A 25,346-nucleotide genomic window follows, 5' to 3' on the forward strand; every position below is an offset into this window, starting at 1 on the left:
CTGTAAGTTTTTCCATTTTGTGTTTATTTTGTTTTTTTTTTTTTTTTTTTTTTTTCTCTGACTTAGGGATGGAATAGAGAGTCTTAATCATGAAGGTAGCGTGAATTTAGGCCCATGGTCTAGTTTAGGCATGATATATGCTTAATAGGGTCTGATTTCCCACTAGCAACTTTGCTGTATTTCCTAAATTGATGTCCTGTCTCTTTAGGCTTCTTGGCCATTGAGCTAAGTTTTTATATACCTGGTTTCACAGAGAGGATGATCTTCCCTAATGTTTGGCTTTATGAAGATCTTCCAGATGCCACCACTGCTTTGAAATAACCTCTCTGAATGGGTGTTAGAAAGTTCTCTTATAACCATTAAGGCCTATAACTTGTTCCAAGAGTTGTATTAGCTTCAACCCCTGCTCTGTGCTGTTTGACTGTTTCTCACAACTGTGGATTTTCCTCACTTGTTTCAAGCTCAGTTCTTTCATTACTGTTTTACTGGTTATACTTCAGTGTGTTTGGATCTGGCTGGGATTAAGAGGCACAAGAATGCTGTTATATAATTTTAAATTATTTTAGACTTTTATAGTGTTTTTTGTTTGCTAATCACCTTTCTGTCAACATGACAGTATTTTGTGCCTACCATGTACTTAGTACTTTGAGAAATGAAGATCTTTGGCTGGATTCCCTCCTTCAAGAAACTTAGTTCTAATGTAGACCCTTGTGGAGCTAAGGTATATATCTGATACAAAGGTGGTGTCAGAGACTAAACATAGTGAGTAAAGTGGCTGGAAAAGAAATAACAGAGAGGCAGACAGACCTAGAGAAACATAGTGTTTAGAGGTTGACTAAGTTTACTGGGTTAGACAAAAAGACATGGGTCTAGCTTGAGGAAGACCTTGGAAGGTGAAACTGAAGAACTTAGATTATGTTTTATAGGTAAGAAAAAAATTATTGGAGGCTTTTGAGTGGCAGGGGCATTTAATGTATTAGTCTTAGTGCTAAAGTTTTGAAAGGCTTACACGTTACTAAAGAAAAGTTATGCTTTCTTAGGAGAAGTTAAACTCAGGACTTTATATGTACAGACATGAGTATTTGAATTCCTTGTTTGTGTAGACAAGAGGTTACCTACTCAATGTGGACAGGGGTTAAGCCTCTGTTGTAAACTAATGGAGTTGGCTGGGAACAATGGTGGCCATCTGGAGAGCACAGGCCTCTTCTAACAGGGGCTCCTCTTGATTTTTTTAAGGGTTGCAACCTAGTGAAACTTTCAAAAAATACTGTTTGAGTATGGTATTGGCAAAAATATAGACATATAGATCAATGGAACAGAAATGAGAATAGAATAGAGAGCCCATGCCATATGATCAATTAATCTATGCCAAAAGAGACAAAACTGTACAGTGGGGAGTAAACAGTCTCTTCAATAAATGTTGCTGGGAAAACTGGACATCTACATGTAAAAGAATGAAACTGGACCACTTCCGAACACCATACACAAAATGGATTAAAGACCTAAATGTGAGACCTGAAACCATAAAAATCCTAGAAGAGAACCTAGGTAGTAATTTCTTTGACTTTGGCTAGAGCAACATTTTTCTACATATGTCTCCAAAAGCAAACATAAACCATTGGAACTACATCCAAATAAAAAGCTGTTGCACAGCAAAGGAAATAACAAAAAGGCACCCTACTGAATGATAGAAGATACTTACTTGCAAATCATATATCCAATAAGGGGTTAATATCCGAAAGATATGAAGAATTCATGCAACTCAGTACCAAAAAAACCAGTCTAATTAAAAAATGGGCAGAGACCTGAATAGTCATTTTCCAGAGAAAATATACAGATGGCCAACAGGTACATGAAGAGATGCTCAGCATCACGAATCATCAGGGAAATGCAAATCAAAACCACAATGAGATCACCTTACACCTGTCAGAATGACTAAAATCAAAAAGATAAGAATTAACAAGTGTTGGTGAGGATAGGAGAGAAAGGAACCCTCATGCCCTGTTGGTGAGAATCTAATTGGTATAGCCACTGTGGAAAAGAGTATGGAGGTTCCTCAAAAAATAAAAAATAGAAATACTATATGATCCAATAATTCTACTACTGGCTATTTACATAACAAAAACAGAAACACAGGAAAAGGTACATGCACTTCCATGTTCTTTGCAGCATTATTTATAATAGCTACGTTATGGAAGCAACTTAAGTGTCCATTGTTAGATGAATGGATAAAGAAGATGTGGTGTGGTGTACATAATCACACATACCCTCCCATACACACAGGAATATTATATGGCCATAACAAAGGAAGAGATCTTGTCATGTGTGACAACATGGATGGACCTAGATGGTATTATACCAATTGAAGTAAGACAGAGAAAGACAAATACCATATGACTTGACTTATATGTGGAATCTAAAATGAATAAACAGAATCAGACCTATAGATACAGAGAACACTGATAAAGTTGCTTGAGGGAAGGGGTTGATGGATGGGCTAAATAGGTGAAGGGGAGTGGGAGATACAGGTTTCCAGTTATGGAATGAATAAGTCATGGGAATAAAAGGCACAGCATAGGGAATATAGTCAGTGATACTATAATAGCATATAATGGTGACAGATGGTAGGTACACTTGGGGTGAGCATAGTATAAATGTATAGAGTATAGTGTAGAGATGCTGAATCAGTATGTTGTACATCTGAATGTAATATAACATCATGTGTCAACTATAATCAGAATTTTTTTTAAATAAAAATAATGAGATAAAAAGTACCGTTTGGTCCCCGTAACATATGTCTGCCCACATACTTTGACCCATAAGTTATAGATTTGTAGTGTTTATATAGAAAGGGGTCATTATATCTTTATTACATTCTATCATGCATTTTAATTTTTCATTAAAATATTTTTAATGTTTATTTATTTTTGAGAGACAGAGCATGAACAGGGGAGGACTAGAGAGAGAGGGAGACACAGAATCTAAAGTAGGCTCCAAGCTCTGAACTGTGAGCACAGAGCCCGACGTGGGGCTCGAACTCATGAACCATGAGAACATGACCTGATCTGAAGTCAGACACTGAGCCACCCAGGTGCTCTTGTCATGAAATTTTAAAGTAAATTATTCAGAATTGTCCACAAGATTCATAAATATGTGGCCTGTGCAGTTTGAAAGTTCTATATCTAATAACTGTGTTTATCTGTTTGTCTAAAAGATGATCTATAATCTTTTGGGGATATTTAACTTCCTAAGTTGGAAATAAAAGTATCTTCTAAAACTCTGATCTTATAGGTGAAAGAATGTGACATTTCAACATTTGAACCTGAAATCAGCATGCAGTTTTCAGGCCACATGGATGAATGCCAACTTTTACATTTCCTGTGTGTATCCTGTGACCATTCTCTCTGGGGTGAGTGATTTCTAAGAGTACCTGGCAGCAAACCAGATGCCAGCCAGCCACGGCCTGCCCTAACAAATACTGCCACGAGTTATAAATTAAACACTGTCTGGTGATCTGTGATGTGTAAGGCAGTTAATTTAGTTGGTCTGGATTAACTGTCAGCTCCAGAAAACTATATTCCCATAATGTGAAATCTGTACTTAGCACGTTTGGAGGTGAGTAATAATTAACAATAGGGAATAATTTGTTAAAATGTAAAGTTATAAAATGCTTTAAGGTTCTTTTGGATTCACAGCAGTGTTTTAAGGGTTCACCATATATTTTAAATAATTTTAATTTTAAAAGTTCAAGGTTTTAGTATTTTTTGACAGATAGAACTTTGTACGCAGTAGAGTTTTTTGGATCATATATACCTTCCATTGCCTTATAACATCAGTCTTGCTTCCCATATAGTATAGAATTGTATACATTTTCAGTATTTAGGTTTCTCAAAAACACATTTGATAAGTTTATGCCAGAGATTCACATTTACTGTGAATTTGCTTTTTTAGTTTCATTCTGGGAAATTATATTGGGGGGGAACCTGATTATTACCTTATCCATGCACTTTTCTGCTGACTTAAATTATTTTACTTTACCAAGCCGTTCATTTTTTTAGAACATCCTTCAAAGAGTTCATGCGTCTTACTGAGGACACCTGACCTTTTGAAGCTTCATAATTCACACCTAGATGTCACCAGTCTTTCCCATGTTAACAGTTCTGACTATGTTTTATTATATATGCCTTCGGCGCCGAGCGAGGACAGCTACAAGAGGAGAAATGATGAACAGCCATAGAACTATAGAATCAAACAGCCGGACTTCCCCTCTCAACACAGAGGTGGTCCAGTATGCCAAAGAAGTAGTGGATTTCAGTTCCCATTATGGAAGCGAGAATAGTATGTCCTATACCATGTGGAATTTGGCAGGCATACCAAATGTATTTCCAAGTTCTGGTGACTTCACTCAGACAGCTGTATTTCGAACTTACGGAACATGGTGGGATCAGTGTCCTAGTGCTTCCGTGCCATTCAAGAGGACGCCGCCTAATTTTCAAAGCCAAGACTATGTGGAACTTACCTTTGAACAACAGGTGTATCCTACAGCTGTTCATGTTCTGGAAACCTATCATCCTGGAGCGGTCATTAGAATTCTGGCTTGTTCTGCAAATCCGTATTCTCCAATTCTACCAGCTGAAGTAAGGTAAGACTCAGTTTTTAATGACCAGGTTTTATGGCTGAAAGGTTTTGGGATGTTTTAATATTGGAGGTCTTTTTTTTATTCTCAAGTAATTTAAACAAATTGGATTTTTAAAAATTTCCTTAGTTTTCTAATAGGGAAAGACAGATCACATATTTGAAGATATAATGAATTCTATGTGACTATAACACCTTACACTATAGCATTCATAGATTTTGAGATTTGTGTGTCACAATTTACTATAAACAAGATGTGTGATTTGAACTAATTGGGACGTGGGCCAATCTGAGAAGTTAGTAGGCTATATGACCTGTAACATATTTTCAAACAAGTATCATATGATTGCTTTTACATACAGTGAGTAACTCAAAGTAGGTCTATAGAGTGATACTTGAGGTGGGGTATTTAGGGGATTAGCTTTAATGTTAGGGGGATATTTTTGTAACAAGCATATTCATTTAAAAACAAATGTTGCTTTGAGAAATTCATGCATTCTTTCTAAAAGACTATTTACATCAATTTGCATAGCAGTACCTCTCTTTTTTTGGAGTTCAGCATCCTGTGTTTTAAAAATATAATTGTTTGGGACGCCTGGGGGGCTCAGTCTGTTAAGCTTCCGACTTGGCTCAGGTCATGATCTCACAGATAGTGAGTTCCAGCCCCTTATCAGACTCTGTGCTGATAGCTCAGAACCTGGAGCTTGCTTTGGATTCTGTGTCTCCTCCTCTCTCTGCCCCTCCCCCGCTCACACCCTGTCTCTCTCATTCTCTCTCTCTCTTTATCTCTCAAAAATAAACATTAAAAAAAATTTTTAATAAAATAAAAATATAATTATTTGAGCAGGTAATATATTCACACAGTTCAATAATCTAAAAAGTACATAATGTAGTGCCTTAGACCCATCCTTCCTCAAAGAAACCACTTTTATCCACTTCCTTACTTTTTTCCAGAGTTTATGTGGATATAAGCTAATACAAATATATTATTTTCTGTATACACAAAATAAGCATACAGTTCACATTGTCCTATACCATGTTTCATTTAGTAGTACATATACCTTTTCATATAAGTACAAAGAGAGAGAGGTTCCTCATTCTTTTCTACAGTTGCAAGTAATGTACAGTGCATATGCATCTCGACTTAACCTATCGCCTTTTGATGGGAACTTAATTTTTCTATGCTTGTGCTATTATGAGCATTAATGCAATGAATAACCTTGTCATGAATCACCTCACACATGTGGAAATATGTCTGTGGCTTAAGTTACCAAAAGACTTGCGGAGCTAAGGGTCTGTGCATTTGTAATTTTGATATATAGTGCCAAAATCTCTTCAAAGAGACTCTGTTTATATTTCTACTGGCAATGTATGTGCAAACATGTTTTGCCAAAGCCTCACCTACAGAGTATGGTAATTTTAATATTTTTGCCAATTTGGTAGATGAAATGTTACCTCATATGAACCTTAAGTTAGAGTACTTGTATTATCTCCAAGGTTGAATATGTTTTCATGTTTAAGAACCATTTAGGTTTCCTTCTCCTTGAACTATCTGATCATATTATTTGCTCATTTTTCTATTACTTGTTGATATTATCAGTTTTTAGATCTTTATATCACTTTATTCATTCATTTATTAAATATTTGTGTGTGTCTACCACGTGGTAAGCATTGTTTTGGGTATTGGGGATACATCGGTGAACAACGAACAAAATAGACAGAAAGCCCTGCCCTTTTGAGTGTATTTTAACCCCAGAGCAGCTTGTGGGCACCTGCTAAATTGTAAGACTCCAGCTGCCAGTGGAGGAGGAACGGGGACAGGGGTCAGTTACCACTTGACACGCTGCTTCCTTGAAGACCCTTGTCCCCTCAGCTCTAAGGGAATACCTCCCTAGTGTCAGGAAATAAATACAGAGGATGGCTCACCTCGAGCTGGAGGTTGCTGGAATAATCTCTATTTGTTCTTTTCAAAATGACCTCAACAATTCATTGTGAATAATAGTACTAATGAATTTGTTTTGTTTTGTTTTTTTAACACAAAACCAGCATTCTTTAATATACAGATTGATTTTTTTCCCCCAAGGGAAGAGTCTTTTGGGCAGGATCCTTTTTTTTTAATTTTTTTTTTTTACATTTATTTATTGTTGAGAGACAGTGAGACAGAGCATGAGTGGAGGAGGGGCAGAGAAAGAAGGAGACACAGAATCTGAAGCAGCCATCAGGCTCTGAGTAAATGTTCAGCACAGAGCCCGATGCGGGGCTTGAAGCCATGAACCATGAATGAGATCATGACCTGAGGTGAAGTCAGACGCGTAACTGACAGAGCCACCCAGGCACCCCCAGGATCCTTTCTTATGTGAGAATTGTTTAATTTGACTCTATCATTCTTTGTCTTTTTCCTACAGAGTTATCCACTTTTTTCCTAAAAAGCTAAACAAATTTGGGAATAAGATCTATGAAACATGTAGTATCTTTAATCTAAATACATAATGTCTTCATAACTGATTTTGAGTGTAAGTCATGCTCTTAGCTGAGAGTTGGAGTGTGTGGTTCAGATTAAAGTGACAACTTTATTTATAGATGTATCTCTAATTTGTTTAACTGAATTTTATCTTTATTCCACAGAAAATACCATTACATCTTAAGAGAAGAATAATTTAACCAATATGTATTATTGCAAAATAAAAAAGGACCTTTAAAATTTTACTGAGTATGAAATCAATAGGTATTTCAGTGTTTTAAAAAAAAACTTGTTATAAAATATTAAGAAAGAAAACATACAGGAAACAAAACCTCCACAATTCTCCCCAGGTTCAGTAACTGTTAAGATTTTGGTGAATTTATTTAAACAGTCAGAAACATTGAACCCCTTCTCTGCCAGTTCACTTCTGGGAACAAAACAAAGAACCAGACAAACATGGCTCTTTTCTTTTAAGTTTATAGGTCAGCCTGGAAGAAGACCATGAGATCACATGGAACATGTGTTGGTGGTGCGAAGATCAAATCTGTAGGGCTCAAAGTCTTCCCTGAGGAAGTAACTTAACTGAGAGCTAAAGGTTGAGTGAGGCTTTAGTTTGGATGGGAAAGGTGGGGAGAGAACCACATGTGCAAAGGTGAAATCATGAGATGAGATCTTTATGTTTGAAGAACTTTCTGAAAAAAGGTGCAAGAGTGTAGAGAACAAGCTAGTGAGGGGCCACAAGAATGAAAGTACCATTCTTAAGATCTAGCCTAGAGGTTTCCACATTTTGGGACTCACAGGGCTCTTGGATCCAGTTTTCCAGAAGCGGACTTTGAAGACTGCTGTTATGCAGATGATTTGCTCTGGAAGTGCTCCTGGAGAAGCCAGGAGAGCTAGGGAGAGGAAGAAGTCAGGCAGGGATATGCTTTCACGTGAAGTCCCAGTCTGTGGAGGAAGAGTTATTAGTGAGCTGGGCTCTTATACTGCCCACACCTGTCTGTCTTGGGCTATGGCCAGGGGAGTGGGAAGGGGAATGGAAATCGTTCATGGATGTGCTACCCTCTGGATGAAGATGCTGTACTCTGAAGAAGGCTGCAGGTAGAAGCCGTTAGGAGCAAAGCACGGAGATGTGGAGGGTGGGCACACAGAAGTGACCAGGAGGTCTAAGTGGAATACAGGGAGAGAAAGTTGGTTGTCATAAACTAGTAAACATAATAATAATGATCATAAAAATTAGAGGACTGATGTAGGTTGTCACATTATTTACTTTGCTAAGTAAGTACACGTTAAATACAAACAAATGAAATACATCATCTGTCATCACCATCATGTCATAAAGGAAGCCTCTGTTTATACTGCGGAATTAGCATGATCAGAATCTTAAAGAATGGTTGGCAATTTTACATGAATATGTGTGCATAGTTTTGCATATACCAATACATTCCTTATTTTTCACATTGAGTCATGGAAATCTCCATCACATACTGTTATTTGGGAACTTACTGGACTCTACTACCTAATATTTTAATTGAGCGCATGGTTTTATGCCTACCTTAAGAGTTAGCAGACAAGAGAGTGTGTTGGAGTCGCTCAGGAATTTGTTGGCAGGAAATGGGCTTGTAGTCCCAGAACGTTCAAAATTCAAAAGCAGTCTTTCCCCATTGGGTCTAGTTGATTTTTTTGTTCAGTGAAGGAAGTAGATAAGTTACGAAGTTACAGGCAGTTCTATAAGATCTCAAAGTCTTCTGACTTCTTGCCTCCTGCCCTATTGAGAGAAAAGAAAATAGGTAGTATAGTGTTCTGTTCTTGGGGATGAGATCTTAATGGGTGCTTGTGTAAGAGTCAGAAAACAGGCTAACACAGGGTTGTACATTGGAAGAGAAAGACAGAAAAAGAAAATGACAAATTGAGGTCCTATTAAACTAATTGGAATAAAGTTATTTGGGGATAAAATTTAATGGTATGGATTTTTTTTTTTTTTGAGTGTTAAAAGCATTTAATTATATAATACTGAAGTTTAGAAAGCAGGGATAAAGAAAGTGGTTGTCACGGAGAGAATTTGCTGCCAAAAAGAAGTTGCTTAAGCAGCAATTTCACCAATTGGTCATAGTCTAGCCCTGATTTTATAGGCCAGGAAGCATGATTTTGTCATGGAAGTCACCAGGCCTTAAAATGGTTGGTTCTTCTTAAAGCAGATGCTAGTTAGTTCCAATTAGAGATGGGCTGAGAGGCAGGGAGTGAGTCAGTATCCTATCAGAATACTTTTCTTTTATTCTCGTTGGTTTTCCTCTTCTGTCCCTTTACTTTTAGCTGGTGAAATGGAACAGTATTGGCAAGAAACTTCCTTTGTGCTGGCTACTAGATATGCTTACCAACCAGGAGAAGTTTTGGTTATAGGGAAGCTTTTTGCATCTGTGTGCTTGGCTTCGAACCTAAATATGTTAGAAGACTTGCTTTCTCTGGTTTCCATTGGTGAACAGCTATCTCACTTTCTCTTTTGTTTTACCTGTTGCTTCCTGGGAGCCTTGGAAGGACTTTCTCAATGGGGAAAGGAGATTGACAACACAGAGAGCCAGTGGCTTGTTTCTTTGTTTCCCAGAACTGGACACATAGTAGGCATTTCCAGAAAGGGAAGTTAAGTGGGCTGGTGAAGTGAATGCTGTTGGTTACCATCCCAGAATTAAGTGTTCCAAGCACAGCCAGAATGGGATTCGGAGCTGAATCCTCCATGTGTGATAGTGTAGATTTAAAATACTTACATAGGACATTGGAGATGGTCAGACTCGTCTGGTAGGCAAATACAGTCTGTGAGCATATGTAGTAAACTGGACATATGGACTATGGGGCACGATTTAAAGTGGTTTAATCTTTTTAACACTGCCCTAGGCTAAAGGTTAAAAGAGTTGGGGCCATCTCTCAGAAGAGAGAGAGAGAGCACCCACATGTGTGCACATGTACATTTGTTTGTATTTGTTTGTTTTCATAGACTACGTTTTAAGATTCTGGCTTTAGTTTTTCAGAATAAAAAAAACATTGGCATATTTTCTTGTTGGATAAAATAGATACTTTTCTCTTGCTAACTTTGAAATAATATATTGTAGTTCTATTAGGAAATTTTAAATGAAAATTCACTTTAATGCACACACCTCAGATCAATTTGTATTGATCTCATAGTTAATGTTAATTCAAATGGCCACAGACCTAGAAAATAATTTTTCTTTTTATAATTTTTTGTTACTTTTTAGGTTATCAAGAAAAAGTAAAATATGAATAACTAGTTTAGATACTTGGAAGTTTTTTATAGTTAGACATATTTTTAAATATTTCTAAACACTGATAAGATACTGGTATTCTCCTTTAAGTATACTGTCACACTTACAACTTAAGTTATATTTATAAATAAATATAGAATATTCATGCTGTATAGAAAGAGCAAAAATGATGCCCAAATAGCATGAATCCTGATTTTCTGGAAAGCTTAAGGAAGTCACCTTGAAGCATCATCTAACCTTGTCCATTCTTCAGAGTAGTGACGGAAGACTTTAGTAGATTAATACCTTATTAAAATAGAATATTTCTGCTCTAGTGACTGCTTTCCTTTAAGCTTGAATTTGTACATTTATAATGTAATTTACATTATAGCATAGTTCAAACTACACATGAAGAGCTTGTGTTAGCTGTATTTATTTATTGCAAAGGATCTAGCAGAGATGATTTCTATGTGGCATTTTCAGTATTTTCTGTGAAGCTTCATACAAACCCCTCATTGAAGCTAAATAATCAAACAGACTGTGTTAGACCACATGTGTTGTGAGCCAGTACAGATTGTTATTTCAAAGAGTCCTGAGTGGTCCTTGTTTCCTAGACATGAGACATTCCTCTACCATCGCCTGATGTCATTTTGCCATAACAACAAACAAAGGAATAAAACTGTTTACCTCCTTGGGAAATATACTGTTCAAAATTAGGAATGCATTTTCCTACCAGCACGGTTTTGAATGATTCATACTTCTGTTCCTTTACATGCATTTATGTAAATGCATAAGTTTTCGTGAGAGTGTTCAAATCAATTCTACAGTTAGGAACCCTCATGATTTTTGCGATTAATCTCTAGGAGTGTGTGGGTCTAGGCTGGCATTCCAAGTGTGCTTTACTGCCATGTCACAGGGAGAAGAAGATGCCCAGCCTGCTTTCCTTTCCTCTTTCTACCTGCCACAGTCTGCTCTACTCCTTAGAACTTTCCACAGTCTCACAAGCTAGGTTAAAGAGGGGGACCAGTCTCTCCACTCTTACTTTCATGTTTCCAGATATGGTGCTCACAGCCTCTTTATGTTTGATGAATTTTATTCGTAATTTTCTAGAGAGAACCAGCAATACTAGCAAATGTGACGTGATTATAAAGCTTCTAGTGAATGCGAAAGTTCCTACGGTAGCAGGTAGTGATGTGTCTACTGTAATCCCCCCGAGCTTCTGCTATGTGCTTTTTTATTCCTGCAGGTAGAAATTACCATGCTTCCTTTCTCCATTCTCCGAGGTGGGGCTGTATGCCCATCCTTGCTACCGTCTTGGCTGAAAGACCATTAGGGTACCTACATATTGATAACTTTTATAGTTTTGACTCACACTCTTTTGTCTAGATCTGTTTCCTAAATGTCTTGCCATAATCAGTTTTTACTTAACTCTTAATAGGTCACTGTCAGGCCAAGGAAATGAACTGATAATGTATTACAGGAAAAAAACCTCATATGATTAATAAGTTTATGATAATATTTTAAGCATTATTAGTAATAGTGAATTATAAATTATCATATGGAGATATGGATTACCATGAAATCAGATTATTTTTAAAAATAAATAATACTTTTGGTAGTCATCCTTATATGCTATTGGCATAAACTTCTTTGAAAGCAGTTTGTTATGTATTGAGAATTAAAAATATTCTTAGTCTTTGACATAAAATCTGTATTAAAAAATTCCGTAGCTAAAGTAAATAATTAGAAATGGAAAGATGTTTATTGAAGTATTTTTTATCTGTGTTTCTACTTTTTTTCTGATACATTTGGAAAGAGTATTAGAGAAATGGTTACTTATGACACATATGTGAGAATGTTACATATCTGATGATGCTGTGTTATGAGGAATCTTTATGTAATTTTGGAGAATAATTTTATAAGGAGACTTCTATGAAGAGGTGAAATCTGAGTGGGCCTTGAAGAAGAGATAGAGATGGGCAGATAATTGCAAGCTGGACATTTCATTGTGGACATGAGCAAAGACACAAAAGCAGAAATAAGTTTATTATCTGGAAGGTAATGATTAATCTGGCTGGAAAGCGGAGTTCATTTTGGAAGAGTAGGAGAAGATGTTATTTATCTGTTATGCGTGAGGTACTTGCCAGATACGGACCGTATGCAGATGAGTAAAAGAGGAGAGCAATGGGAATTCAGAACAAGAGCATAGAGAAAGGACGATTTCATAAAATTTTGACAAGATTTAATGACTGGATAAGAGAAAATCAAAGATAATTGAAGTGTTGAGTTCGTATGATGCCAGTAACAGAAATGGAGAAGCTGGAAAAGGAAACCTTGGTGTGATAAGATGATTTTAGTTTCCACCGTTGGATTAGGACATGTACACAGCAGAGCTTTATTCCTCCTGTGTGCCTTATTCTGACTTCAGTTTTCCTCTTTCTGTAAAACTGAATGGTGTTCTTCATGTAACGCTAGCACTTCCAGTTTCTAACCGACCAATGTGGAATTTGCCAAGAAGGACTTTCTAGGAAGGTATGAAAATAATTTAAGTAGTACAGATACTTCAGGTCTATGACATTTAGTTTATAAATGTGTTTACGTCCTGGAAACAACACTTTTGTTTGATTCTATTCACCTTATTTAATACCTTTGTGCGTCACACTGTAACATGTTGGGCATGGGGCCATAACCTTAAGGTAACAGTAAATCTCATTCTAAAGTGTATTATAGGTGAATTTCTTTCTTTGGCAGATGGGAGATTCTTTGGTCAGAAAGACCGACGAAGGTGAATGCTTCCCAGGCTCGCCAATTTAAACCTTGTATTAAGCAGATAAATTTTCCCACAAACCTCATACGGCTGGAAGTAAATAGTTCTCTCCTGGATTATTACACTGAATTAGATGCAGTCGTGTTACATGGTACAAAGGACAAGCCAGTGCTCTCTCTCAAGACTTCACTTATTGACATGAATGATCTAGAAGATGATGACTATGAAGAAAAAGATGGTTGTGGAATGGACAGTCTAAGCAAAAAGTTTAGCAGTACTGCCCTCAGGGAAGGGCCAAATAATGGATATTTTGATAAACTGCCTTATGAGGTAAGCCAGAGATAACCAGTAGCAATATTGGACATAACACTATAGTTTTTAAATGTTTAGGTATTAATGTTTATTTTGCTAGATATCAGAGAAATAGAAACATTGGTAAGGTGTATATAACCTGATGTATTATATACAGTTAACCTGTATATATATATGTATATATGTGTGTATATGTATGTATACACGTATATATGTGTGTATATATACATGTGTGTACATATATGTATACATGTGTATGTATATATATGTATAAACAACATGGGTTTGAAGTATGTGGGTCCACTTATATATAGATGTTTTTATAGTATAGTACAATAAATGTGTTTTTGAAAATCTCAGGATTTTCTTAACATTCTCTTTCTCTAGATTACGTCATTGTAAGACTATAGTACATAATACATATAACATACAGAATGTATTACTCAACTGTTTATTTTATCTGTAAGACTTCAAGTCAACAGTAGGCTATTAGTAGTTGACTTTGGGGAGTCAAAAGTTATATATAGATTTTTAACTGGTAGAGGGAAGGCTGACACCCTTAACCCTTGCTGTAGTTCAAGGGTCAACTGTGTTTTGACCGTGATAAAACTAGACAAAATTATGTTACGTAATTTTACCACTTTTGTTTTGCACTGGAGTATTAATAAGGCCTTGAGAGGGATGCCTATTCTCTTTGATAGTCCACAGTTTCTCCAAGTCTCCTTCATGCTACTATACTAACTCTCTTTTATATCCTTCTGACTAGCTAAAATTTTTGGTGTAGGCAGGTGCAAAGTGCCTTTACTTAAAGCCTTATTTTCAATGTGTCTTTGCAAGGGCATTTCTGTGCCATATTTAGCATCACTGGCTCCCAGGCATCACATGCCAGAAGCACACCCTCTGGTGGTAGGGGGATCCAGCCAGGTGTTTCTGTCCTCTGCTGACAACTGCTGTGTGCAGTTAAAAATAATATAACCTAATCTTTTTAAGAAACATTTATAAACACAAATTTTAGCTAATTTAAACTGGCCCCCTTCCAAATTGGTAGGTATTTCAGGTTTCACTGTAGTAACACAAGTAGCATAACTTGCATAGAACAGTAAGATACTTGAAAGCCTAATGGTCACTACAATGCCCGGGCACCATTCTACGGTTAGAATGCCATCGCACATCCTTTGAAGTAGCTAGAATTACCACATAAAGCCGAAGCGAATGATCCAAGGTAATTTAGTCAGTAAGCCATGAACAGGATCCCACCCGGGTCAAGTCTTGTGTTACAGAAAGAAGGCTTCACAGATCGGATAAGACCCTCAGTTCTTAATGGGAGGGCTGGGAAAAGATGAAGAGTTGAGCTGGAGAAAGAGCGGAGCATAGGGTGCTGACAAGGTCATTCCCCTAGGGCTTTAAGGAGCTGTCCTCACAAAAGTGGGAACAGTTCATCAGGAAGAAACAAAATCAGTTCTTTGATTCTTACCCCTTTCTTAAAACTACAAAATAGAAATTTAAATTCAGCAAATACATTTTGAACAGTGATTGAATTTTGTTCAGACCTGACAAAATGCTGATACATAGTATTCAAATGAATAACTGAGGGGAACTTCCAGCAGAGGGAAGAGAATATACAGATGGGATAGGAAGTGAAACTTTGTGACCTGTTTGGGACCAAGATGGCTGCAAGGGATACAGTTGGGTGGAGGCTCAAGACTAGCTTGGTGCCTGACTCCCTAGGACACCGTTCGTGTAGATGACAGTGATGGGGACAGCCCGGCATTGGCAGTTTGGAGCCTGCATCACTGCTGCATCACTTTACTTTTGATGAAAAATTAGAGCAGATCCAAGATTATCCCTGTAATAGTTTCACACTCACTTTCTTGTGTTGTCTTGTATTCATAATGCCTTTCTGAGGGGGAGAGAAAGGTTGGAATAGCTAACATTCCAGGAATTATCCAAGATATTCAGGCATTTCTGCAAACATCTTGGCCCACAATTAGAATAATTGCCCAGGTGTTTGGCCTTCATGTAAATTTTGTCTTTCATATGTGTTCGTGGTATAAAAAAGATAATGAACCTTTCTGTCATCAGTTAAGGAAGCGTTGAAGGTTTTATTTTATTTATTTTAAAAACGAGAATAACAAGATGAGATTTCTTTCTTTGATTACTATGTTGGTATATGAAGAATAGAGCAAGAGGAGGTCAGGGTGAGAAGCAAGGACACGAGTTAGGAAACTACTGCCATAATTTAGGCAAAAAAATTGATGAAGCCTGGATACTGGAAGATGTGGAAAGGAGATGGGTAGGAGAAATATTCCGGAGATCAGGAGGTGGGAATTGAAAATTGTAAACGTTTATCTATTGATGAAGTGGAACATCAGAGACCCTTTTAGGTTTCCGGTCGAAATGACTAGGTGGATGGACATGCCATTAATCATGAAACAGTGGGTGAAGGTGAGAAGGATATACTGACTTTGAGGTGCCTGTGATTTATCAAAGCATCTCCGCTGTCTGGTTGAGGACAGCACGCAGTTAGTATTTCAGTTTGATATGCAGGATGGAGGTCTGAGTTTACATTTGAGTGAGTCTTAAAACAGGAGAGGGACACCATGGTAGATAAAATTAACTGGTGATGCTCTGTAGAGTGGGAATAAAGGGCCACGGACAGAATTCTGAAAATAGTAACATCTAAGAGTCCCATAGAGGAAGACCTGTCAGAAGAGGCACCTGGGATAACGATAAGGGAGTCCTAGAAGCAAAGCAAGAGGAAGCCTAAAGGGGCATAAAAAACATTAAAAGGACCTAGTCAGCCACATTGCTGTGGAGAGCTAAGTCACACATGTCCCCAGGTTTTGGTTACTGGGAGATCTTTGATAATCCTTTACAATTACCAGTCCAGTGGAGCCATGAACATAAGGTGAGGGATGAGAAAATTTTGCCATATTTGGTTAAGGCATGAAGGAGGGGGAGAGAAGCAGAAACAAAAAACTGGTTACTCTGAGTATAAGCAGAAAAAGACTTCTGTTAATATACTCTGTTTTGGGGCTGTAACATGGCTAAGACTGTCCACCAATAATGAATAATATTGTCATCTTGACTAACTCTCCACCCCTTTGTGTGGCACTCAAAAAAAGCATATCAAAATGAGGGAGAGTATGAATTAGATATTATCTGTTGTAACTTGCCTTCTAAAAGGAGAAAAGACCAGTGGAGGAGGCGGTAGAGTAGGAGGGTTTTTGTTTGTGAATGGAGGTTGGGGGAGATTTCAGCATGTTTCTCGGCTAAGAGAAGGAGACAGTAGAGAGGGAAAGCTTCCAATACGGGCAAGGGGTTTGGTCAGTACAACAAAGTCATGTGAAGAAACCAGGAGACAGAATCTGTGGTTCTGAGGACATTAACCAGCCATGACAAAAGCAGAGGACCACTCAGAGAGAGTTAATGTTGCAGAGCACTGAATGATCTCACAGTAACTAAAAGGAAAAAATTACCCAGAATATTTTAAAGATAATCTAAATGAATTAAAGTGAAAAAAAAAAAAAAAGCACATTTAAACATACCAAATGAGTGTTTCCACAGTTGAAAATAAGGGCACAGTTGAGCCCTTCCCAACATCACATCCTACATTCACTCTGGCATCGAATTGTACTTCGTGCTGGGATACCCCTGTATAAAACATATAAAACCCTGTATAAAAACATGTTTTTATAGACGCTAGACAAATAATGATGAATGGGTATTCTCCTGTAGGCCTGAAACCTGCTATCTCTGATTTAATCAAAACCCAAAGTGCATTTTCATATGTGTCATGGTCTCAGTGACTTTTCATTATTCTTTTTCCATTTTGATATTTGCTTAAAATGTAATATTATCATAGAATGTTTTCACACAAAATATACATCTTTTAATATTGGTGACTTCTGTTTGAAACAATGCCAGAAGTTGTTGGGTGTTATTTAAATTACAGATCATCTGTAAAAAGTAAATTATTGATCCTCTGATACAGGGATATATTTAATTTTTAATGCCTTTTTGCACTAACTGCCTTTACAAATTCTCTTGAAATAAATTTTAATATTATAGTTAAAACAATGGAGTTTTAATTCATTCTACAAATATTTAAGGTCCTACTGTTGCCAAGCCCAGATGGCTCATATGTTCTTTCAAACATTTAAGAAACAGATAAATCTTATATTATTTAAATTCTTTCATGTTATAAAGAAATAGGAAATTTTCAACTTTTTATGAAGTCAGTGTAACATTATAGTACCTAACAATACCACAGACCAATTTTACTTCGGCAAAAAAATAAAATACATAGAAGTATTTTGAAAGATAATACAATAAAATCATTCAACATGTATTCCTGGAATTCAAGAGTGTTTTGGTATTAGAGAATTATATAATAATACCATAGTACTAAGTCAAAAGGAGAAAAATCCTATATCATCTTAGTGGATTTACAAAATTGGCTGACAAATGACAGCTGGACAGATATCCAGATTTTTTATCTATCTCTGTTAAAAAATAAATACCTTGTTAAGCTATTGATAGTAATTGTCTACTGTCAAATATCATTAACCAAAAGCTAACATATTTAATTATCAAATACTAGAAATACGTTGTCCAGTATGGTAGCCACTAGCTACATGTACTATCGAGCAGTTGAAATATGGCTAGTCTGAATTGAGATGTTCAGAAAATGTAAAACACGAGATTTCAAAGACTTTACACAAAAAAAGGAATAAAATATCTCAGTAATTTTATATTGATTTACATGTTGAAATTATCATTTTTAATATATTATTAAATAAAATATATTTAATATTGCCTGTTCCTTTGCCTTTATTCTTAACTTCATCAAGGAATAGTTGGCAAATATAATTGTATATATACTGTACAACATGATGATTTTATATACATATACATTGTAGAATGATTACCAAGATTGTGATTAACATATATATCACCTCACATTGTTAACTCTTGTTTTTTGTTTGTGTTGAAAATGCTTAACATCTACTTTCAGCAACTTTCAAGTATACAATAGAGCATTAACTATATAGTCTTTTGACTTTTTAAAAAATGTGTTTACTAAAAATTTAAAATTATGTATGTGCAATCACATTTGTGGCTCACATTTAAATTAAAACCAGGAATGGGGCGCCTGGGTGGCTTAGTCAGTTGAGCGTCTGACTTTCGCTTAGGTCATGATCTCACGGTTCGTGGGTTCGAGCCCCGCGTCGGGCTCTGTGCTGACTGCCAGCTCAGAGCCTGGAGCCTGTTTCAGTCTGTGACTCCCTCTCTCTCTGACCCTCCCCCTGCTCACGCTGTCTCGCTCTCTCTCTCCTAGAAAAAGAAAACATTAAAAAAAAAAAATAAATAAATAAATAAATTAAAACCAGGAACAAGACAACAATGTTACTTAACATTGTTCTAGGTGTTCCAGCCAATGCTGGAAGATGTGAGAAAGAAAAGACATAATTTTTGGAAAGGAGGCTGTAAAATCATTATCATTTTTTAGATGATATGATTCTGTACTAGAATACTTAGTAGAATAGACTAAAAACTGTTAGGAACAGTAAGTAAGTTGGCAGGTTACAAAGTTAACAGACAAAAATCAATAGCTTTAGAAACTCTAGGAACATAAAAGACCCTTAAATGATAAATCATCCCACGCCCTTGAATAAGAAGACACAATGAAGTAAAGGTGTCAGTTTTCCTTTATGTATTCAATAAAGTCCCAATTAACATACAGAATTTTTGTTTTTTAAATGAAAAGTTTACCTGATAAGAAAAACCATGAAAATACTCAGGAAAATTCTGGAAAAGAAGAGTGCTGGCGAGGGCACTAGTCCCACCAGACAATAGGGCATATATGAAGCTACAGGACTAATATTTGTGGGCCAACAAAGAAGAAGATAGTTTGTCATTTGCAACCAAACAATCCAATGCATTTCCATGCATAAACTTTTAAAAAATTAGAACAAAACTCATTTGACTCACAGGGCTATTGATATGGGAGAAATAATGTTTAAATAAATGGAACAGAATAGAATCCAGAAACAGATCAGCAGAAAAGTAAGAAACATTGGCAACTCCCTTGGCAAGGAGTTACATTTCTGTAGTTAAAAAAAAACAAACAAAAAAACAAACATCAGCAATAAAAAACAACAGTGCCACACTGCTTTTGTTCTTATTTCTTTTTTTTTTTCCTTTGCTTTCAGAATGACAAAATTTAAGGTATTGATACCAATGCTGTCTAGGACATCAGTGAATGGATACTTTTTTTTTTTAAGTTTTTGTTTTTATGTTTTATTTATTTCTAGGAGAGAGACAGACAGCGCGAGCAGGGGAGGGTCAGAGAGAGAGGGAGTCACAGACTGAAACAGGCTCCAGGCTCCAAGCTGGCAGGCAGCACAGAGCCCGACGCGGGGCTCGAACCCACAAACTGTGAGATCATGACCTAAGTGAAAGTCGGACGCTTAACCGACTAAGCCACCCAGGCACCCCTGAATGGGTACTTTTTTAACTATTGGCAGTAAATTGATGCTCTGAAGGGCAATTAATCTGAGGTATAGTTGCACATTTTGCCAAGATATACATATGCACACACATGATGATATTGCAGTATCATTTGTGACAGGGAAAATCTCCCAGGAACTACATAAGTGAGAAATTAGTTGAATTGTATGCCACATTTTTAAAAAGGAATGGGGTAGATTTCTATGTACAGATAAAAAGATACCTACAAGATAAATCACTAAATGAAAAAAGCAAGGTGTAGCTTTTAGTGCAAATCCAAAATAGTATTTCATACATATTTTATACATATTCATACATTAGATTTTATACATATTCATACATATTTGTCTGGAAGAGATCAGAAAAATGAACAGTGCTTACCAATGGGGAGAGGGTTTGTTGGATTTGAGAATAAACAGGGAGAAACTTCTGATATTCTACCCTTCAGTGTTTGGGTTTTTTAATGTTTTACCCCAATTTTCTTTTTTGTTTGTATGTATTTTACATGTCAACAGTTTACGTATTATTGGGGTGATGAGGTTTTAGACTAATTTTTAATTTCCTTATATTGCCCTGTTTTTTTTTGGTAACAGGTACCCTTAATAATTTTAAAGTCTAGTTCAGTCTTAAATATAAATAGCAAAAACACCCCAAGCCTCACTGAACACAATGTATATATTATATTGTGCTCATATTTTATGTACTTTTTATGCTTATTTTAATATCATGTTATCACTATTTATAATTTTTTGGCCTAAAACAGTGAAATTCTGACCTGAAATTAGTATTGGGTTTACGGAGTCAAATAAATAGAAGAACATCATTTGGGTTAAAGGGCGTATTTGCAAAACAAAAAGTGTAGTAGATAAATACACTACATTAAGCAAGAAACTCAATATTCTCTGTCGTCTAAAGATTTTTACCATTTAGCAAATATTTGATCTTTCTTTGTGATTCTTGGTTCAGAATAGGCTATTCAGCAGTATTATTTTAGAAACCCCAATTGTGCACCATCAAGAAAAAACAAATCTTAAACTAGTTTGAGGAACCTATTTTAATTAGAGGTAAAAATACTTGGATTCCTCCCGTTTAATACTTTTTGTATCTGTTTGCTACTCCATCATCACCGCTAGCAGGTTCCTGGTTTTCTCTTTCCTTCGGGAATTCTAATAGCTCCTTGGCCGCCCTCCCTGGCTCCTTGCCTCCCTGCCTTGAGTAGTACCCCCTGCAGTGAGCTTTCCAGCCACAGATCTGAGCATATCACCCTGCAGTTTATATCCCTTCAAGACTCCTTCTTGCTTTCAGAATAAATTCAAGCTCTTTGTAACCCAGTCCTTACCACTAACTAGTCTTTCACCTAGTTTGCCTCTTGCCGAGCCTTCCTCGTGCAACCTCTCTTTGAGCTTAGGCTTTACCTCCCATAGCAGCCTATGCTACTCTTTTTCCAAGCTATTAAAATATGTTGTTGTACTTACCCATTCCCACTGGGCCCTGCAAAACTCTGGAAGTAGGAACTCTCTTCTATAACTATGCTTGCTGTGCTGTAGATGCTCAATAAATGTTGAGTCAATGAACGATTGGATTGTAAACACTTTTGAAATGTAATACAGTCTTATGCATGTATGCTTTCTTCTGATTTGGAGAATTCTGATGAATCTTGGTTTATTTAGTATGTGAAGATACTGTCATCAAATGCGATACTATTGTTCTTCATCAGACCATCTAATATGTGATACTGTTTTTCAGTCTTGATGATCTTGGTTTTTCTGTTTGATGTAGCTCATTCAACTGATTCTGAACCACCTTACACTACCAGACCTGTGTAGATTAGCACAGACTTGCAAACTACTGAACCAGCATTGCTGTGATCCTCTACAGTACATCCACCTCAATCTGCAGCCGTACTGGGCAAAACTAAATGACACCTCTCTGGAATTTCTGCAGGCTCGCTGCACCCTTGTTCAGTGGCTTAATTTGTCTTGGACTGGGAATAGGGGCTTCATCTCTGTTGCAGGATTCAGCAGGTTAGTGCCAAGCCGTGTTGTGGTTATTACTATGTGGTCTTTTCCGTATTCAGAGTGTGAAAGTATCTTTCATATACTATACACAAATAAAAAATAAATCCATTTTGTATCATCATGTTCAGATGCTTCTGCTTATAAACGTAAGTTTCATCATCCCCCTTCAGCTAAACTTTATAATAAGATGAAACGAAACTCTGTCCTTTGCCTCATATTTTTTAAATCCCAAGTAACTGTAAACAGAGCCCCTTTTTTTCCTTTCTCATATTTTCAGCGTAGATGATTAACACATTTTAAAAACTATTTCCAAATCAAAATCCACCTCTCTAATGTGATTTGTCAGAAATGGAAAACAATTTATTATAGAACATTTTTAATTAAATCTTAATTACATGTGCAATACATCACCCAAATTTAGAAGCTCATTTAAACTAATTATGTTGAAAATGCGATTGCATGCTAAGGAGACGACCACACTTGCAGACCTGCCCAGGTGTTTCTGCTCCTTTCTATTGAAGCGTTTCGTTTCCTTACTATTAAATATCACCTGTTAAACATTTGAAAGCTCGCACAAGTGCATATTCATTTAGTAATGCCATTAATTTTTCTTATGATACAAACAGGTGCTTTTCTCTTAACCTTGCTGAGGGTTATTCTCATTTTATGTTACACTACCATCATTTCATTAAGTTAAATAATGAAGGAGTAGAAACTTTGGGGGAAATTACCTGTTATTTTTGATTAATGAATAATCTTCTATCCTGTTTTTAGAAGTTAAAAGTGAGCAGCAGCTCTCCCTTCACACATCCTCAGTGGATACATTCTTGAACAGAGGTTTATGAATTAGAAATTTGTATATTGAGCCTTGTTTTCCCTTGACTAGACTATAAAAATAAAGATACAGTTCCAAAAATAAATATTTGATAGCATAAGATTCAGATGAAATAACTAATGTAACAATGTGCTCAAAGTGCTAATATTGATAGTTTATGCATCAAAGTAAAAAACAAACACAAGCAGTGATGGCTTATGACACATGGTGAAACTACGGATGCCCCGAGTTCCTTTCTTTTCCTCCAAAAATAGAGCCAGGGAAAGGAGCTCTTAGATAAAACATTATGGGATTGTGAGTCAGAGAGTATAATGATTTTATAACATGCTGTGTATACAAAATGGTTTCCATCATGTGAAGTTTCTTAAGAGATGTCTATGGTAGGGGCGCCTTGGTGGCTCAATTGGTTAAGCGTCCAACTTCGGCTCAGGCCATCATCTCACAGTTCGTGGGTTCAAGCCCCACGACGGGCTCTGTGCTGACAGCTCAGAGCCTGGAGCCCGTTTCAGATTCTGTGTCTTCCTCTCTCTCTGCCCCTCCCCCACTCATGCTCTGTTTCTCTCTGTCTCAATAATAAATAAACATAAAAAGACTTAAAAAAAGAGAGATGTCTATGGTAGAAAAGTAGGCATTTCGTTTTTGGTAGTGTGATTTTAGTGAATTTTTATAGAATCCACACTTTAAAAATTGCTAGACATTTGACAGCAGTCCAGTGGAACATGGCTTAATCCTTTCTGCTTCCCCTTGGCCCAGACACATACACTTCATTCGAAAATTGTCCTCTCTGCTGATAGGACCAGGAAACACGGAGGCTAACGATGACTGGATATTTAGACTAGTCAGATGACAAGGCTAACTGATTCTTAGAATAACTGTGTCAGTAAGCATTATTTTATATTTTAAGGACCTTTCGGGTATTTTAACTCCTCTGGTAGCTCTTTCCTCAATGTTTTCCATGACTGGGAATTTATTGTTTGTTTTCACCCTTTGTGTATAAGGAATTATAGTGAATGTTGTTGGCCACATCAAGAGATGTTTAACGTGGTCCCTATGTCCAGCTACAGAAAAGATAAAGATATTTAGATTAACATGTAAACATCCTATATATTTTTACTAATAAAATAAATAACAGTATGACAGCTAATGAGTATAGACATTAAAGAAAACATTGGTAGGGAACAGCTGAAGCCCAGCTTCTTTGGCAAATATTGCATGTGACCCTGATATACTGAGTAAAATGTAAGAGTAATATTAAATCATTGTTTTAAAACTCCTTTTATGTAGCTCATTCTGATGCATGAGCAGAGACGTAAGTTGTGAGAAGAAAGTTTGGTAATGCTACTTTTTAATTTTAGACTCATAAGGGATAAAGATCTTTTTGCAAGACTAAATCTCCAATCTACTCTCTCTCTGGCAATTTCTCTTCCATTTTCAATCCTGCCATGTTAGTTGCTGTGGGGCTGTTTGAATAATCACAAAGGTACATACATAAATTGAAGTGTTCCATATTTTACTGTAGTATTTCAGAGAGTAAAACTATAAATCTTGATAGCATTCCTTTAAGCATCGTCTTCATTCCCATTAACAAAATAAAAAGTTTAAATACCAGGGAGAGAGAATTTTTTTTCTGGGTGGGAGATATTGGAGTTTTGCTTACTGATTGCTGTAGGCCCCCTTGACTTGACTGCCGAATTGATAGTCATTATGCCTTGTAGGCAGCATTCCCAGAATAAACAATAAATATTCATGGCTTGATTATTAATGAATAATCTATGAATAAGTATGGTCTATTTATGCTCATTACTGTGAAGAAGACTTATTTATAATACTTTAAAGAAAAAAAATACATTTTTAAACTAGAGACCAGTGATGATGAGTAAGTCTGTCTGTGGGAAAAGTTTGATATGGCTTATTTTGTTGCCAAAAAACCTTATCCTCACAAGTTGGAACTGTTTAACTGGATTTCAGAGAACTTTTTAGGAATTTATATTATTCAGAAGAGCAGGAAAATAGGTTGAATTGGAATAACAAGAACTTAAAAGTTTTAATCAGTTATTAAAATCCTGTTCTATCCCCAGATTTGTGATTTGCAACTTCAAGTACTGCTCATGCATATCATTACTCATTAAAATCACATCTTTCATAATTCCACTTTTCTGTTATAATACATTTCCCTAAAGTCTTGGATATTTCTTTGCCCCTCCACCCCCCTGCCCTGGCCTGTTTGTGCTTTGAGGCTTCATCATATCACTCTGATGCTCAAAAAAGCCTTAGGTTTATTTTTTTCCACTACTGTTTTTCTTCAGATAGTTGCCTAAATTCAACACCTTGATCTCCACCTTAGCTATGTAGAGATTTTTACCCCTGACTCCTCTCATTGTTTCCTTCAGAAAACATTGTTGGATGCTTTTTAGATTCTAGAACTATATTAGATGTTTTGACACAGGGCTACAATTTTATGGGATAAAGAGCACATTGCCTGTTTGTTTATTCAGTTGCCTACCTATGCTTTATACAGCTGTCTCTTTTAGCATGTCCAATTCCCAGAGATTTG

At 36.4% G+C, this 25,346-nt stretch overlaps 1 protein-coding gene across 3 annotated transcripts in view; it reads left to right on the plus strand.

The window, feature by feature from the left end:
• Positions 1 to 25,346, plus strand: part of FBXL4 (F-box and leucine rich repeat protein 4) — an 82,072-nt gene that overhangs the window by 15,303 nt on the left and 41,423 nt on the right. The window contains exons 2-5 of one of the 3 annotated variants that reach the window (XM_077764765.1): positions 3,292 to 3,409; positions 4,043 to 4,642; positions 13,099 to 13,444; positions 21,719 to 21,963. In XM_077764765.1, the coding sequence (XP_077620891.1) occupies positions 4,131 to 4,642; positions 13,099 to 13,444; positions 21,719 to 21,963 (1,103 nt within the window). In that variant the 5' untranslated portion in view covers positions 3,292 to 3,409; positions 4,043 to 4,130. The remainder of the gene's footprint in view (positions 1 to 3,291; positions 3,410 to 4,042; positions 4,643 to 13,098; positions 13,445 to 21,718; positions 21,964 to 25,346) is intronic. The other 2 variants (XM_077764764.1, XM_077764766.1) reach the window with 2 other exon arrangements.

The sequence above is a fragment of the Crocuta crocuta genome, unplaced genomic scaffold (genome assembly GCF_008692635.1).
Source record: "Crocuta crocuta isolate KB4526 unplaced genomic scaffold, BGI_CrCroc_1.0 scaffold194, whole genome shotgun sequence".
NCBI classification, from domain to species: domain Eukaryota; kingdom Metazoa; phylum Chordata; class Mammalia; order Carnivora; family Hyaenidae; genus Crocuta; species Crocuta crocuta.